Source organism: Anolis sagrei, chromosome 9 (assembly GCF_037176765.1).
Source record: "Anolis sagrei isolate rAnoSag1 chromosome 9, rAnoSag1.mat, whole genome shotgun sequence".
Taxonomy (NCBI): domain Eukaryota; kingdom Metazoa; phylum Chordata; class Lepidosauria; order Squamata; family Dactyloidae; genus Anolis; species Anolis sagrei.
In genome coordinates this window covers 20,287,970-20,306,905 of record NC_090029.1, presented here as the reverse complement: position 1 = coordinate 20,306,905, position 18,936 = coordinate 20,287,970, and the positions used below count along the sequence as shown (strand labels likewise).

Here is an 18,936-nt window from a genome sequence, read left to right as displayed (position 1 = left end):
TGATACAATCTTAGGCACAAAACCTGGCCATGTTAGCCTGGAATATCAGTATGCAAAGGCATTTTGGAGCACCTTTGAGACCACCCAAAGGGGAAAAAAAAAGCTTATGCTACCCACTTCGTTCGTCCTCAAAATTTTTAAACAGAGGGCCAGGTCACAGTCCCTCAAACTGTTGGAGGGCTGGATTATAATTTGGAAAAAAAAATGAATGAATTCCTATGCACACTGGACATTCCATAGATATGTAAACCCCATTTTCCTAGTTTCCAACACACCTCACAACCTCTGAGAATGTGTGCCATAGATGCAGGTGAAATGTCAGGAGAGAATGCTTCTAGAACATGGACATACATCCCGACAAACCTACAACAACCCTGCACATATCTCATTTGTAGTACCAAAAAACACTTTAAAACAATACAATAATTAAAATGAAGAACAATTTTAACAAATATAAACTGGAGAGAAAAGTGAGGTAGAAATAAATAATATTAATACAGTATTGTAAATTAAAAACAAAACTGGATTCTACACAACATGTGATGTCATTTACTGTACATACTGTACAACAACAACAACAACAACAACAACTGTCTTTGAGTCTGTCTTTGAGCTGCTTTGTGACTCTTTGTGGAAAGAAGAGGGGCTTAAATAAACAATAATATTAACAATCTATAGAAATAAAAATGTAATGATCGTTTGTGGGATTAACATAACTCAAAAACCACTGGACGAATTGATACTAAATTTGAACACAAGACACCTCTCAGGCCAACGAGTGACCATCACTCATAAAAACTCTGAAAAACACAGCGGAAGAGACTTAAAAAGCCAAAAAACAAAAAATACTTTGGGCTGTTGTAGGTTTTTTTCGGACTATATGGCCATGTTCTAGAGGCATTCTCTCCTGACGTTTCGCCTGCATCTATGGCAAGCATCCCCAGAGATTGTGAAGTCTGTTGGAACTAGGAAAATTGGGTTTATATATCTGTGGAATGATCAGGGTGGGACAAAGGATTCTTGTCTGTTGGAGCTAGGTGGGAATGTTTCCACTGACCACCTTGATTAGCATTTGATGGCCTGGCAGTTGTTTGGTGTGACTTGTTAGTGCCTGGGGCAATCTTTTGTTGAGAGGTGATTAGCTGTCCCTGATTGTTTCCTCTCTGTTGTTTTGCTGTTGTAATTTTAGAGTTTTTTAATACTGGTAGCCATGTGCATGTGTTGTAATGTAAGAAATACATTACAACACATGCACAAAACCACATATATACCCAAACACACATATATACACATATACACAAATATATACACACACATATACACATATACACATAAGGTAAACATACAAAACACATATACACAGACTGGGCCACAACAACGCGTGGCAGGGGATGACTAGTACATACATATACACACACACATATACACATAACACATGTGTATAACACACACATATACACATAACGCAAACATACAAAACACATATACACAGACTGGGCCACAGCAACGCGTGGCAGGGATGGCTAGTACATACACACACACACATATGCACATATGTGTATAACACACACAAACACACATACACATACACATAACGTAAACATACAAAACACATATGCCCAGACTGGGCCACAGCAACGCGTGGCAGGGGATGGCTAGTACATACACACATATACACATAGCACATATGTGTATAACACACACACACACACACACACACACACATACTGTAAACATACAAAACTCATATGCACAGACTGGGCCACAGCAATGCATGGCAGGGGATGGCTAGTACATACATATATACACCCACACGCATATACACATATGTGTATAACACACTCACACATACACATAATGTAAACATACAAAACACATATACACAGACTGGGCCACAGCAATGTGTGGCACGGGATGGCTAGTACACACACACACAAATACACATAGCACATATGTGTATAACACACACAGATATACACATAACGTAAACATACAAAACACATATACACAGATTGGGCCACAGCAACGTGTGGCAGGGGATGGCTAGTACATACACACACACACACAGGCACATATGTGTATAACACACACACACATACTGTAAACATACAAAACTCATATGCACAGACTGGGCCACAGCAATGCATGGCAGGGGATGGCTAGTACATACATATACACACACACAAATATACACATAACACACATGTGTATAACACACACATATACACATAACGTAAACATACAAAACACATATACACAGACTGGGCCACAGCAACGTGTGGCAGGGGATGGCTAGTACACACACATATACACATAACGTAAACATACAAAACACATATACACAGACTGGGCCACAGCAATGTGTGGCAGGGGATGGCTATTACATACATATAGACATACACACACATATACACACATATGTGTATAACACACACATATAGACATAACGTAAACATACAAAACACATATATACAGACTGGGCCACAGCAATGTGTGGCAGGGGATGGCTAGTACATACATATAGACATACACACACATATACACACATATGTGTATAACACACACATGTACACATAAGGTAAACATACAAAACACATATACACAGACTGGGCCACAGCAATGTGTGGCAGGGGATGGCTAGTACATACATATAGACATACACACACATATACACACATGTGTATAACACAGACATATACACATAACGTAAACATACAAAACCCATATATACAGACTGGGCCACAGCAATGTGTGGCAGGGGATGGCTAGTACATACATATAGACATACACACACATATACACACATATGTGTATAACACACACATGTACACATAAGGTAAACATACAAAACACATATATACAGACTGGGCCACAGCAATGTGTGGCAGGGGATGGCTAGTAACAATAATAATATGGAATTGTAGCAGGTGAGGGAGGGCAAAGGAAGGGGCCTGAGGCTGTTAGGAAGCCCAAAACACCTGGAGGGAGGGCCCAAGTGGGCCAAGGCCTGCATGAGGGATTGACACCTGTCTATCTTGTATCATGAAATAATTGGAAACAGAGAGAGAGAGAGTCTGCCACGACACTGTGAGGGAAAGAAAGCAATCCAGAAAGAGGAAAATGACAAACAGAGGGAAAGGGGGGGAGAATTCAAAGCGCCATTGAGGGAGGAAGAGGCCTCAGGTGGTGAGGGAAGCCCCTCTGAAGTGGAGGCATTTGGAGCAGAGGGCTCGGTCCACCTGCCAGCCCCCTTTCCCGCCATTTTCTGCCCCTTTACCTGAGTGTAGAGGTCGGGCAGGGCCATGGCGAAGGCGAGGGAGGCACAGGGAAGCAGGCCTTTCCCCTCAGAAGCTGAAGCAGATTGCAGTTTCGCCCTCACAGCCCTCTTTCAAGGGGCCTCAGGCAGCCATGGGAGTTCCCTCGTCCTCCTCCTCCTTTCCCTCTGAGGAAAGTTTGCTGAGGGCAGTGCCTGCCTGCCTGCCTTCCTGCCTGCCATGGGGGCGGGCTTGGAGCCTCAGGTGAAGACTTAAAGAAGATGGAGACACAAAAACGAAGGCCTTGCCCTCTTCTCCTACAAAGACACATTGTTATCTGTGGCATTTTCCCTTCAGTCCCCACAAATCAGGAAACAGAGGAGCGTTTAAGGGCGAAAAGAGTGGGAATTGGCAAGAAAATACCTCAGGAAACCAAAGAGGATTTGGTTTATTGACTGTGTGGAATTTGGCCCATTTCCTCCCATTCGCGGCGCATTCCTTCAGCCGGAGGATTTATAACCAATTATAATATTGGGCTTGTTCTCCAGACCCTTGATCATTTTAGTCACCCTCTTCTGGACACATTCCAGTTTGTCAATATCTCTCTTGAATTGTGGTGCCCAGAATTGGACACAAATATTCCAGGTGTGGTCTCACCAAGGCAGAATGGAGCATGGGTAGCATGACTTCCCTGGATCTGGGCACTATGCTCCTATTGATGCAGGCCAAAATCCCATTGGCTTTTTTTGCCACTGCATCACATTGTTGGTTCATGTTTAACTTGTTGTCCACGAGGACCCCAAGATCTTTTCCACACGTACTGCTCTTGAGCCATTCTGTATCTTTACATTTCATCTCTGTCTAATCTATCTATCTGGAGGATTGCTGGGAGTTGCAGTCCAGGAACATGAAATTGGAAATATGCCGGGATTGGGATGCTCTCAAAGAAACCCAAGGAGAAGAAAGCTTGCATCTTGGAAGCAGTGCATTTGGATCATCCTTTTCTCCTAAAGGGCCTGTTCTAGGGGGTGCTGGGAGCTGTAGTCCAAAACAGAGTGTGGATATGCTATTGTGTGTTTTGTTTGCCAGGGGGTGTCATTTTTGTGCATGTGCTGTAGTGTCTTTTTGTTTTTTTGGCTTTTTAAGTCCCTTCCACTGTGTTTTTCAGTGTTTTTATGAGCGATGGTCACTCATTGTCCTGATAGGTGTCTTGTGTCCAAGTTTCGTGTCAGTTCATCCAGTGGTTTTTGAGTTATGTTAATCCCACAGACTAACATTATATTTTTATTTATATAGACTAGCCGTCCCCTGCCACGCATTGCTGTGGCCCAGTCTGGTGATCTCGAAAATAAAGTAATGAGAAAATGTTGGTTTCTAATATATGTGATGTCTTTATGCTTGTGTGTAAACAGTATTTCTTGTTGTTTCTTTGTCTGTGTTGATGTGGAGAGTGTCTGGTTTGCCTACTCTGGAACATGCAACATATCATTGTCCTTCTTTAGGGGTCCCTTTCAAATCTGATACTATGTCTCCATGTGCGTGAATCATACCAGTCTATATCAATAGCTGGATGGCTCTTTGTCAGGAGGGCTTTGTTTACGTTTTCTTGCCCTCGTGAAGGGAGCTGGACTGGATGGCCTTAAGTATTTTGTGTTGGTCATGAGGGTTCTGTGTGGGAAGTTTGCCCCAATTCTGTCATTGGTGGGGTTCAGAATGCTCTTTCATTGTAGGTAAACTATAAATCCTAGTAACTACAACTCCCAAATGTCAGGGTCTATTTCCCCCAAACTCCATCTGATTTCACATTTGGACATATGGAGTATTCGTGCCAAATTTGGTCCAGATCCATCCTTGTTTGAGTCCATAGTGCTCTCTGGATGTAGGTGACCTACAACTCCCAAAATCAAGGTCAATGCCCACCAAACCCTTCTAGGGTTTTCTGTTGGTCATGGGAGTCCTGTGTGCCACGTTTAGTTCAATTCCATCATTGGTGGAGTTCAGAATGCTCTTTGATTGTAGGTGAACTCAGAGACGGCCCTAGGTAATTTTCAACGGCAAGCAAACAGTATGTTGCCTCCCCCCCCCCCCCAACCAATCACTGATATATATTTTCTGTTAGTCGTGGGAGTTCTGTGTGCCATATTTGGTTAAATTCCATCATTGGTGGAGTTCAGAATGCTCTTTGATTGTACGTGAACTATAAATCCCAGCAACTACAACTCCCAAATGACAAAATCAATCCCCCACCCAAAGCCACCAGTGTTCAAATTTGGGTGTATCGGGTATTTTTGCCAAATTTGGTCCAGTGAATGAAACTACATATTGCATTTCAGATATTTACATTATGCTTCATAACAGTAGCAAAATTACAGTTGTGAAGTTGTCATGAAAATAATTTGCTGGTTGGGGGTCACCACAACATGAGGAACTGTGTTAAGGGGTTGCGGCATTAGGAAGGTTGAGAACCACTGCTCTAGAACATGGCCATATAGCCCGAAAAAAACCTACAAAAAACCCAGTGATTCTGGCCATGAAAGCCTTCGACACCCTATTGATTAGTTCAGAAGCAGTCAGTCCACACAAGAGACAACAAAAAACAAGTATCAGTAGTAGTTGTATTTTTTTTTATTCTGACATTTCCAGTGATCGCTAAGATACAGCATTTATGAAGCATACGTTTACTAAGTACAATGTCAGACACAATGACAATTCTGAGCTCATGTCATTCGGCTACCATTTTGGTTTTCCTCTAAGCACTGTGGCAAGATCAAGTGGAAGGAATCTATGGCCAAAGCCTTTCTTCCAAAAAAACAAATTACACAAGTTTAATTTTTCAAAGAATGTTAATGCGGGATAACATTGAGATGTGTCCAGTGTAGAAATGGAAATAAAAGAGATTATCTTCAGCTTCCAAATGCTGGTGGTTTTGAAAGATGAGGGAAAAAAGGATGCAATCTAGAGATGCAATATTGTTCTCCAACACGGGAATAGGTTCCACTGACATTGTTGGGGCTGTAAAATTGTGCACAAAACTGCATACATGATCAACTAATACTTAATGAAACAAAAAAGAAATCTTTATTTTCAAGTTCCACCCCAGATTGGAAAGTTGAGAAGGATTTGGGAAAAAACGGGACGACATTTACAACATTGGTGAACTCACTGTTAAAATAAGACTAACAAGATCTGAAATCTATTGAGGTAACATTTGTGCAATACTCTGTGGGTTTCTATATTTCAAAAGCATTATTTTTCCAGCACTGAATCCCATGTCAAATTAAGAACTTTGGGAATAAAGACATTCCCACATTTAAAAAAGCAAAAAAACTTGCTTTAAAGAAGTGGGAAAAGATAAACCAGCAGTCAGAGGCGGCACTAGGAAATTTTCAACAGTAAGCAAACAGTATTTTGGCGCCCACCCCCCAACCAATCATTGATATATATTTTCTGTTCGTCGTGGGAGTTTTGTGTGCCATATTTGGTTCAATTCCATCATTGATGGAGTTCAGAATGCTCTTTGATTTTAAGTGAACTATACATCCCAGTAACTACAACTCGCATATGTCAAGTTCTATTTCCCCCCAAGAGTGCCTCAAGAGCACCCCTGGGCAAAATCAACTCTACTGCGAATGCTTACTTTGCGTAATAGGTTGAGCCGCCCCTGCCAGCACTTTCACCCTGAAAACCTAAAATGGATGTTTTGTATGTGTACCAACAATAAAGACTTTAACCTATGGAAAGTGCACGTAAATACTGTTTTTTTAAAGTATCTGATAAATTACAAAATACTAATTTAAACTCAAGAAATATCTTTCTTTAAAACAGGTGAAGCAGCATACAATCAAACGTGTAACAGGGGATCAGTGAATGACAAAACACCAAACTTAGAAACGGCTTCCTTTCCAACATATGAAGCGGCGTATGATTTTAACATGACAGAAAAGGAATGTTAGTCTGGTGCCTGAATTGAAGGGTAATAATAATGCCTATTATCATCTACCACTCTTGTAAGTAAACAAGGTACAGTAAGGCTTCTTTACAGGTAAACAAAAAAAAAAGCATATATAAACATCACTTCTGGAGATTCTTTGTTTTAGTTGCGTTTCTAATTTACAGAAGTGCTGCTGTTTTAAATCGATTTTAGGAAAGACCTGGCGTGATACAGTAGGAATCCAGTCAAAGTTTGAGAAGTATGATACACACCAGTTTAAGATTGTGAACATACAAAACACATTTGCAGCTTTCTCTGAAGCAACCATGTCTGTGTTTCTGGTTTGCCTATAGCAGGCTTGGGCAAACGTGGGCCCTCCATGTGTTTTGGACTCCAACTCCCACCATTCCTAACAGCCTCAGGCCCTTCCTTTTTCCCCTCAGCCACTTTAGTGGGAGTTGGGAGTCGAAATCACTTGGAGGGCCCAAGTTTACCCATGCCTGGCCTATAGACTGTCTACTTAAAGTTAATTTGAAAGAAATGCATCGTACTGGGAGTCACGTGAACTCGGATGGCCAGATATAAAATAAATATATTCAAGTATAGACCTCTTCATTGAACATAAATCATGAAAGTAGTTTAGAACAGGGCTTCTTAAACTGTGGGTCGCAACCCCAAATCGGGTCTCCTTTGCTCAAGGTTGGGTCCTGAAAAAGTTGGCAGCAATAAAACCTTTCTGAATGCCACCTAGTGGCTGTTTTAGGTATTTACACAAGTCTGTTGTGCAGCATTTACAGTGGACTCAGCAGAAGATGCTTCAGCTGTACTTAATAAAAAGGGAAATCGGCCTGTTTAGCAAGCCTTGCAAATGTATTGTCGAAGGCTTTCATGGCCAGAACCACTGGGTTGTTGTAGGTTTTTATTTCCGAGCTATATAGCCATGTTCTAGAGGCATTCTCTCCTAACATTTAACCTGCATCTATGACAAGCTTCCTCAGAGGTTGTGAGAGCCTCAGGCCCCTTCCTTTTCCCCCTCGGCCGCTTAAGCAGCCGAGGGGGAAAAGGAAAGGGCCTGAGGCTGTCACAACCTCTGAGGATGCTGGCCATAGATGCAGGCGAAACGTCAGGAGAGAATGCCTCTAGAACATAGCCATATAGCCCCAAAAACCCTACAACAACCAAGTCTTGCAAATGCTGATTTGTTGTCAGTAAATGTTTTATTTTTATACCCATTTTATATACGTACATACCCAGGGTCAAGTAAAAAATGCCTCAGGCCAAAAGTGGAAAAGTTTAAGAAGCCCTGGTTTAGAATACAACGTTTGAGTGCAAGTAGTTAATGTTTCCAGTGGAAAAGCATACATCTCTCTGCTGACAATAAAAACCCAGAACTAAATTAGAGAGAAGTAGGGAAGAGCCCAAATCAACTCTTCAAAACAGTACTGACAAAACTGAAATTTGCTTTATTAGCTTTATCAGTGACCATATTATACGAGGTGCATCTCACTCTCCTATTAAACTCAATTTAAAATATACTGGTCTTCGCAAATGACAACATTTGTTTTCATGATATGCAGAGAAATGGAAATCAGTATCAGCACTTTTTAACGATATGCTATTACAGCATTTAGATATGTTTTAAAATAAACATACATTATAATTTCTATAATACATTAAAATATTGCACATGGCAATTTCAAAATATGTAGTTTCTTCCTATGTATATGGATCAATTAAAACAAAACTCAGGTCCAGGAACCATTGAGAAAGCATGTCAGACATTTTGAAATATGAAGCAAATCTGAACAAATATCCTAAATGTGGGAATTTCTTGCAAAAATCGTTTTTAATCAAGCAGCAACCTTGTTCTTAAAAGTTTCCATTAAAATATTCCCATATTAACAGCAGAGTGATATTATTTTTTAAAGTGCATCCAAATTAGGGGGTTGCTTTACCCTCTAATAATGAATGTGTAGCAAAGAGATGAGACATCTAGGAGATATGGGTTGAAAGGACTCCTCTTTCAGGGAGGCCTTTGAGATTCCTCTGAAGTGCAAAATGGACCCTGCACAAAGCAATTCCAAAAAGAATATTAAAAATAATAATAAAACATAAAACATCGTCATTACAAAACTGACAAATCAAAAATGATGATGAAAAATTAGCATACATGGAAATGATAAATAAATAGTAAAATACAATACAGTTGGGTTTTGTTCACTGAACAATCTTGAATACTTGAGATAACTTACTCCGAACCATGATTATACAGCATCCAGTTGGTTATTTGTGCTTAGTTACCGTTTCCTATCGCCAGTGATGCTTCTTAACTCTTGCGTACATCTTGTTAAAAGACTGGACAATTAAAAGTTGTGTTTCGTTTTGAAATCTTATATTTCTCTTGCCTAACAATTATTGTTGTACATTTAAAAGAACACGGTACACAGCAGCACTTTGATATGCCTTAATATGATGCTAACTAACGAACAGCTAAATCGTACCATAGAATAAGCCCAAAGACTTGTTTGATACTTCATTTATGCCACATTGACATAAATCAGAAAGCTGTTTGACAGATTATCTGCTCCTTGGTTGTGATGTATTATGGATGTCTACTGTGCAAGACCCCTTGAAATGACTGGATTTTCCCCAAGAGTAGGCCTACTCTTTTGGAGCTCCTCATTTTAATGGGCTTTGGATTGTGTCCTATATCGCCAGTTTACGTTCTACCTTCCAGTCTATAATATATAAAGACTAGCTGTACTCGGCCACGTGTTGCTGTGGCCCTCAAAAAACAGAGGATTTGCAGACATGAAGCAATCTGGGCTAGGGAACCCCTTCCACCAAAGGTTTCCTGCTGGCTGCAGTCAGGCTTGCCTTACAATCCTCTGGTCTTGGAGGAAGAGTTGCCTGGTAACCACGTGGGCCTCATGGAGCCACTGCAGTGGCTCCAGCTGCTGCCAGGCTTGCCCAGGTCTCTCTCCTTCCTTCCTTCCTTCCTTCCTTCCTTCCTTCCTTCCTTCCTTCCTTCCTTCCTTCCTTCCCTCCCTCCCTCCCTCCCTCCCTCCCTCCCTCCCTCCCTCCTCCCCATTTTTTACATTTTTTGTTTGAAAGACATAGATCGGATTAGAATGTGTTTTGCTGCCAATTTTGGTGTCAATTCGTCCAGTGGTTTTTGAGTTCTGTTAATCCCACAAACGAACATTACATTTTTATTTATATAGATGATATCCCGAGATACTTCTAGTCTTCACTAATTTTACATTGACTCGTTATGCATCTTACATTACCTCCTATGTCCTTTTGGTTCCTTGCCTATTGGTGGAATACATACGACTCAATTACAGTGAAATGTGATATAAAGAGCTAAAATGACCTCTCACTTTTTTTTTTTTTTTTTGCTTCTCTATGGAAAGGAGAATGAGAAATGCATTATGGACTTGAGTGCACGCATCACATTGGACGCCTCTGGGTGCATCTTTTCCACCAAGTGTATATGCCGCAGGGATCTGCTAATGGCTTCTTCAAAGGGCCACTTCAAACATAATGGAGGTGAATTGACCCTCCGCCTTGTTGCTTTGGGAAAACCATTACTCGAGGATGATAATGGCAGCTTCTTTTTGCCCACCAATTATAGAATACCACCCTTGTTATTTGTCCAATTTTGATCCACGAAGGAAGGAGTGTGCATGCTGTTTTATTAGTCAAAGACGGTCTATTCAGCTCTGGATTCAAATATAAAACAGCACATAAGGAAGAATATCTGGACTGGGAAAGATCTGACTGTTAAAATGGTACATAGGCCTCAGCATGACAAGAATGAATTTGTACAAACGTCTATGGTTCCATCAGCCATCAGCTGTGACAGTTATGCAGCATTCCAGCTTTCTATAACGCATTTTTTAGGGTATCTACAATATTTTTGAAGCCCTCTCCCCCTATTTCCCTATCCCACCCCGTCCTCATGGCTTTTCTGTGTTCCTTTCTGGAAAGTACGGGCAGCAAACTCATGATCAATAGCGAACTGTATCCGTGATTCAGACACGCGTGATGAATCCTAGACCCAAACTTGCTGGGATCTGGATGGTTTCTAATGCAAGGGACGAAGGGTTGAATGGGAAAGTAACTGGGAAAATATGCTTTGCATCCATCAGCAGTTGAGGAGAGTCTTTCCGGTCTCTCATACGCAGCTGCAAAGATAAGAATACGTCCATGAGTATTTTATGTTTAAACAGACGGATGCAATTGTTTTCCATCCACGGCTGTGAAATAGTTTTACCTGTATCGTCCGGATGAAGGACACAGACACTCTTTCTTCAAACTCATTAACTGGAGTATACAAGTTCAAAACTTTAACAATCTGTAAAGGAAGACAAGACACATTTTATTTCCGCTGCTGATTAATAGGCCCTTCCTATTGACTCCGGCAATACCGTAAACAACATTTTTCAGACGTGATCTGCTTTGCTGATGCCATCTTCATGACCTCTTTCTTTCACTACTGGAAATTTACAGTTCTTTGAGTACTGCACAATTTATACAGTTAATAGTAACGTCAAGAACATGTATTCAAGAGTCTATTACACCCACTCCAAGTCTCTGTTTTTAATAAAACCAAGGGTAGGCAACTTTCAGAAGTCTAAGAACTGCCGTTATGTGGCGGCAAAAAAAGCCAGTGGGATTTTGGCTTGCATCAATAGGAGCCTAGTGTCTAGATCCAGGGAAGTCATGCTACCCCTCTATTCTGCCTTGGTTTGACCACACCTGGAATATTGTGTCCAATTCTGGGCACCACAATTGAAGAGAGATTTTGACAAGCTGGAATGTGGCCAGAGGAGTGCAGCTAAAATGATCCAGGGTCTGGAGGACAAGCCCTATGAGGAGCGGCTTAAAGAGCTGGGCATGTTTAGCCTGAAGAAGAGAAGGCCGAGAGGAGACATGGTAAGGGCCAGGCATTAATATGTGAGAGGAAGTCACAGGGAGGAGGGAGCAAGCTTGTCTTCTGCTGCCCTGGAGACTAGGACACAATGGAGCAATGGCTTCAAACTACAAGAAAGGAGATTCCATCTGAACATGAGGAAGAACTTCCTAACCGTGAGAGCCGTTCAGCAGTTGAACTCTCTGCCCCGGAGTGTGGTGGAGGCTCCTCCTTTGGAAGCTTTTAAACAGAGGCTGGATGGCCATCTGTCAGGGGTGCTTTGAATGCAATATTCCTGCTTCTTGGCAGAATTGGGTTGGACTGGATGGCCCACGAGGTCTCTTCCAACTCTTTGATTCTAACTAGAATTGGGCCCGAATCACTGTTAACTAAAAGATTTGTAGTTCTCAGAAGGCTATTTTCATGTAATTGCCGAAAACAAGAAAGGGTAAGAGAGAGACGAAAAGACCAGTGAAATGAGAGACAATATTTTCGGAAAGAGTTAAGTCCACAAAACACCTGAGGCAGAGGGATCTGTGGCGTCTTTTTCTCTCCCCGGCAGAAGAAACCTACCCATTTTTTTCTCCCAGTGGCACTAGGATAACGTGGCCACTGAAAGTTCCTCTTGGTGCATGATGAGAGTTGAAGTTTTTTTATATGTGTGTGTCCCTCAGCCAGTAAAAAGCCTGGTGGTGTCCATACTCCGATTGGCTGAGTATGGACACAACCATCGACTACGATTCCCAGAACTCTCTCTTGTGGTTTGTCTTGTTTTTAAAAATGTTATGGTTAAAACTTAAAATAATTCTAAAAAAGCAGGATATTGCTGAATTGTTTTGAAACTTGGCAAACCTGCAGTTGTAAATGGGGTCTGGAACTGAGACGGGTTCTATGCAGATATGACTTTAAAAGACTGAGGATTGAGCTTTTATAGTTTCCCATTGTAGCCAAAGTGCTGAATCTCTGCCAAATGAAACAGAAAACGCCTCTCCCCTTTTGGGTAACTTTCTGGTAAACGAAATGAGGGGTCAGATGAAAACAGACCTGAAAACAGTATGCCTTTTGGCCCAAATGCACATGACTACCAAAAACTACAATTCCCAGCCTCAGGATTTCACAGTTCTGCCCCCTTTGACACATTTCATCATCATTGTTAAGAAAAACCACAAAACACCTGTAAACTTGATTAGGTTGTGAAGGAGAGCCTTTTTTCAAAACCTCCCCACTCACATAGCTTAGAATGTCCTCAAATGAGGCATAACTACTTAGCATCACCTACTAAGCCACATTAGATTAGAAAGTTTGCTCTCGTTTCACGATGAGAATTTTATATTTGATAATTCTGATGCTTAAATACAACAAAATGTTATTCTTGTGGAGGGTTGTTTTGGCCAGGAAAGGAGATTGCACTGTCCCAATATGCCAGTTTTGAAAGCAGAACTCAATACTGTTATCGAAGGCTTTCATGGCTGAAATCACTGGGCTGCTGTGAGTTTTCTGGGATGTATGGCCATGTTCCAGAAGCATTCTCTCCTGATGTTTCACCCACATCTATGGTAAGCATATGACAATAAATAAAGAACAACACTCAGAAAACAGGGGAATTCCAGACAACAAACAATCAGGGTCGGTTAAGACCTCCCAACAAATGACTCCCCCGACAAGAAGCAGCCAGGCTTTGAAACTGCAAGGCTATTCAATGCTAATCAAGGTGATCAATGGCAGCATTCACACATGCCACAAGCAGACCAGTGATCTTTCTCCCATCCTGGATATTATTTCAGAGATATATAAACCCCACTTGCCTAGTTTCCAACAAACCTCACAACTTCTGAGGATGCCTGACATAGATGTGGGCGAAATGTCAGGAGATAATGCTTCTGGAACATGGCCATACAGCCCGGAAAACTCACAGCAACCCAGAACTGAATGCTGCTATCTTTTTTGTGAATGACATAATTCAAGAGCATGTCCAAACCAGCACACAGCTAAAGCATATGTATATGGTTTCAATTAAGGAAGTGTAGGTTACCTGTGCAGTAGTTAAGGCATTGCACATGCAGCAAATGGCCTCTGCATCTTCATCCGTCTTCTTTTTCACCTGCAACAGCTGCGCTGCCTGGATAAGGGGCTCCAGAGTTTCCTTAGCACCACTATTCATCAGGTTTTTGTCCCGAAGCCATTCTTCGAGCTGACTGACATTGTACCTGCAGGTTAATGTATTGAAACACATAGGCAACTATTAGGCAGATTGATTTTCAGTTGCTCTGAATGGAAAACATTTTGCTAATGATTTCTTGCCCAATGATTCCCCTTGGCAAAATGTTCTGTACATTATTTAGGAGCATTTTGTTTGAACTGCTGAGATAGCTGCTTAGTTCAGGGCAGATGTGAAGTAATTCTGCATAATTCCTTCACTTCAAGCCCAAGAGACAAACCCCTTAATCTATTGTACTTTGTTTTGTACTTTATTTGCCCTCTTGATATGTTTTTATCTTTTACCTATTCGACATCAAATGTGTCATATGGTCTGCAGTTGATGGTGGTTGGTGATGGAAGGGTTACTGTGGGTATTAGTTCTAGAGGGTTTGGAGATCTGTCAGTGGGAGTTCATGGGTGAAAGTAATTAGGGGTGGAGGTGGGCAGGAGATGGGTTGCAGCTGTGTGTGACTGGATTTAAGGAGCTAACCTTGGCACTGATCTTTTGACACTGCTATACTCTTGAGCCTTGGACTCTGTTATTGAACTCTCAGCATTTGACCACTGGACTGGACCTTTTTGACTATGAAGTTATTTTTGCTATCGTTTTTGTTTATTCTGTAGCTGAGTGCTATCTTTGTGTTTTATATTTTGGTCTATTAAAACAGTGTATGGAGAATGGGGGACGTCACCTACCTCATTGGATCTTCAAAACTACGTAAAACAAAACTTTAGGTATGCGCCTACCAGAGGCGGCCCTAGGTAATTTTCAACGGTAAGCAAACAGTATTTTGGCGCCCCCCCCCCCCCCCAACCAATTATTGATATATATTTTCTGTTCGTCATGGGAGTTCTGTGTGCCATATTTGGTTCAATTCCATCATTGGTGGAGTTCAGAATGCTCTTTGATTTTAGGTGAACTATACATCCCAGTAACTATAACTCGCATATGTCAAGGTCTATTTCCCCCCAAGAGCAGCTCAAGAGCGCCCCTGAGCAAAATCAACTATACTGCAAATGCTTACTTTGCGTAATGGGTTGAGCCGCTCCTGGCACCTACATTATATAAAAAAATTTCTGATTCAAACAATGGGTTTTCTTAAGTTTTGAAAAAGGAAGTTATGCTGCTGCACCCTGTATTTAGTCTCAAAAACCCTTATTTTTTAAGAACCACGGACATAATGCAGTTGCCCATTCCACCTTAAAACAATGATCTAATCCCGGACAAAGACGGAAACACCGCCACAGATTGACGCACCTGATCTGCATCCCTTTGCTCCAGGAGCACATGTCTTTCCGCAGGAGGAGGTTGTTGAGGGTCACAGCCCCAATGATGTAAAACATCTGCTTGACCACCTGCTTGATCAGCTCTGGATCCATCCCATGTTGACACATGATGGAGTGGAACGTGTTCTGTTGCCGAATGATAGAGTCTAGTGTGTATGTTCCTTCGTCAGCAATGCTGGAGGTTCTCTTTCGGAGGCCGGTTGGTTTTACACCCGAAACACCTTGGATGGTTTCGTGTTCCAACATCCCTGAAACTGAGTGACATCGCCACCAATTTAGTCAAGAAAACTAACCTGAGAGACCAAAACATTGATTTTAGCTAATTACAAAACAAAGAAAATGAAAATTCCCTTACCAATCATTGGCTGAAGAATATTCTCCAACACTCTTACAAGCTGCTGATAGATCTGAATGGCCAAGTCACTCAGCACTTGCCTGTATTCCGCAAGGTCAAAATTGTGCAGGCAGTGTTCATTCTGACGAGGCGTGTTGTGTTTCATAAACCCCTAAATTTGTAGAAGATGAACAGTAGTTACGTATTTCCATTAAGTAAAGGTTAAAGGTTTCCCCTGGCATTAAGTCTAGTTGTGTCCAACTCTGGGGGGTGGTGCTCATCTCCATTTCTAAGCCAAAGAGCCAGCGTTGCCTATAGACACCTCCAAGGTCATTTGGCCAGCATGACTGCATGGAGTGCCGTTACCTTCCCATAGAAGCGGTACCTATTGATCTACTCACATTTGCATGTTTTCAAACTGCTAGATTGGCAGAAGCTGGGGCTAATAGCAGGAGCTTACTCAACTCCCCGGATTTAAACCACCAACCTTTCAGTCAGCAAGTTCAGCAACTCAACAGTTTAACCCGTTGCACCATCATTATCTCATCAAAAAATGCTTAAACAATGGGCAATATGTTTTAAAGAATTGTAAATTACCTTTCAAAATTCTACGGAGATTAACACCCTGTTGGTTATCCAACACACACAAACTGCTAAATTAATTTCCTCTGACCCTAGGAAATGCTTTCCAGGCATCTTACAAACCAAAGTTGTGTTTTCATCTTAAAGGGGTAGATACTACAAGAAAGGAGATTCCATCTGAACATTAAGAAGAACTTCCTGACTGTGGGAGCTGTTCAGCAGTGGAACTCTCTGCCCTGGAGTGTGGTGGAGGCTCCTTCTTTGGAGACTTTTAAGCAGAGGCTGGATGGGGGTGCTTTGAATGCATTTTCCTGTTTCTTGGCAGAATGGGGTTGGACTGAATGACCCACGAGGTTTCTTCCAACTCTAGGATTCTATGGTTCTATGATTCTATACAGCGCAGGGCAAGAAAACCCATGCCTTGAGGACTAGATGCAAACCCCATCTTAAATTCAATTCTCTCCTGGTTTGCAAGTCCAGCCCACTTTGCCTCAAGTTCCAAGCATTTCTAACTTTCTGATGGAAAACTTCCTTTAAACCCTGGCAAGGACAAACAGAAAAGTTAAGGACCAAAACAGCAAAACTTGCCTCTTCGCCACTATACTGCTTCAAACAGTGCAAAAATCGGCACGTGTTGGACAGCCAAAAGGAAACCGCTTCAAAGTCATCACCTCTTTTCTGAAAGCAAATAGATCAAACACAATGCATGTTTTAAAAAAAACAATTTGAAGGAAACCTGATAAAAATCATTGCATTTTCTTTTGCTATAGTATTTACAAGGTAAGTTGCACTATGCTGAATTTTCACATCCTTCTTTCAAATTTTATCTTACTATTTTAATTCCACTCTACTTTACACAGCTTTAAACCCAATGCATGCTATAAATGGAGACCAAAAATTGCCATTTTAATATCCAATTCTAGGGCAGTTGCACACTCACACAGAGTAGCTAGTTAACTTTTTGGTGTGTTGTTTTTGCTTTTATGTTACTTTTATGTTACTTCCAACTTGTGGTAACCATAAGGGGGACCTATCAGGAGGTTTTCTGGGCAAACATTTATTTGTCTAATGCAAATGCCACTTGGATTTATGTTCCATTTTTACATTATGACTAAAAACAAACCAACCTTCAAAATTTTCTTGATCCCATTAATCGTAGAAGTCAGCAAGGACCTCACTTTTTGGTCATCATTAACATAGTCTGCATGGCGGACGCACATGAACAAAATATATGCAGGCAATCCCGGGATGAGGTTGACCGCAACACCACGTGGTTTCAACTCTAAAGAAGACACAAGTAAGCAGACAGGAATTCACATAAAACATGACCTGATAGCACTACAGCCGTCACATTAGCAGGTATTGTTTTCATCAATGGAACATAACCAATATGTGTTCAATGTCAATAAGATGTTTCCTCCCGCAGTTATGAATAAGGGGATATGACATGGAGCTGCTATCACAAATTCAGACCATGTCAAGTTGCTGTCTGTCTGTCGCAGCTCAGAGTAGAGTCACGTTGCTCCCAACACCAAACCACACAAAGGCTGAAGATTTTGTAGTTTACTGAAGAAAGGAAAAGTCTTAAATGCAAAAGTAAGTTTCAAAAGTTCAATAGCAAATCCAAAGAACATCGATCAAACAAGATTCCATGACAGCGAGACAGAGTCCCAGGAAGCCAAGAACATTGCCCAAAAGCCAAGGCAATCCAAAGAAGTTACAAGGTTGTTCGCAGAAGTTGCATTGACAACGATTTGCCTTCAAACACCCCGTTTAATATACTGTCCCAGCATGAACACATTCCGTTGACCCCTCTTGTTAGCAAGCCTCGCACTGCGGCGAACTGTGAATTGTAAGCGATCCTCCCTATCTAGATCTTCAGAGCCCTCAAGGTCGGATAGCTCGTTAGGCGCCTGAGAATCGTCAGGCTGGGAGCCATCCTCCTCCGTCTGCACATGGCTAGTTTCCCTAACATCAGAAACATCATCTGAAACATTCCTTGCTATGGGAAACGGGATCTCCTCATCATCTTCGGTTGAGCCACAAAACTTCCCTCTGGCCTTAGACAAATTGGGCATAACTGTTGTAGTAAAAGATGTGATTGCAAATAATCCCATATCATGCATTTTGTACACAAAAAAGATTCTCACCTAAAATGAGGTTCTTGATGAGTTTGGGCTCATCCTCTCTCTTGTACTCTAACATCCCCTGGAAGTCTTTTTCTTTCCTTGGAATATTCACTGGATGGATCGGCTCGTCGATGATTTGCCCGGGTGAAATGTTCTCCATCTGACCCACTGAATCAAAAGAGGACAGACACTGAGAATTTTGGCCAAGCGAGTTCATAGGGAATGGTGGCATTTTCCTAATTGGTTTTAGCCCAATGGTTGTCCATTTGGGTTTGAGAGACTCTCAATAAGAGAAGGGAAGC

General features: G+C 41.6%; 2 protein-coding genes across 5 annotated transcripts in view; both read right to left on the bottom strand.

The window, feature by feature from the left end:
• Positions 1-3,431, bottom strand: part of MYO5C (myosin VC) — a 91,394-nt gene extending 87,963 nt beyond the window's left edge. Inside the window, exon 1 of the mRNA XM_060755568.2 lies at positions 3,278-3,431. Coding sequence (XP_060611551.2) covers positions 3,278-3,304 — 27 coding nt within the window. The 5' untranslated portion in view covers positions 3,305-3,431. The remainder of the gene's footprint in view (positions 1-3,277) is intronic.
• A 7,435-nt stretch (positions 3,432-10,866) lies between these two features.
• Positions 10,867-18,936, bottom strand: part of MYO5A (myosin VA) — a 158,258-nt gene continuing 150,188 nt past the window's right edge. For all 4 annotated transcript variants that reach the window (XM_067471328.1, XM_067471329.1, XM_067471326.1 and 1 more), the window contains 8 exons: positions 18,656-18,802; positions 17,633-17,787; positions 17,094-17,183; positions 15,945-16,095; positions 15,561-15,843; positions 14,136-14,310; positions 11,465-11,545; positions 10,867-11,375 (listed from right to left, as the gene is read on the bottom strand). In XM_067471328.1, the coding sequence (XP_067327429.1) occupies positions 11,223-11,375; positions 11,465-11,545; positions 14,136-14,310; positions 15,561-15,843; positions 15,945-16,095; positions 17,094-17,183; positions 17,633-17,787; positions 18,656-18,802 (1,235 nt within the window). In that variant the 3' untranslated portion in view covers positions 10,867-11,222. The remainder of the gene's footprint in view (positions 11,376-11,464; positions 11,546-14,135; positions 14,311-15,560; positions 15,844-15,944; positions 16,096-17,093; positions 17,184-17,632; positions 17,788-18,655; positions 18,803-18,936) is intronic.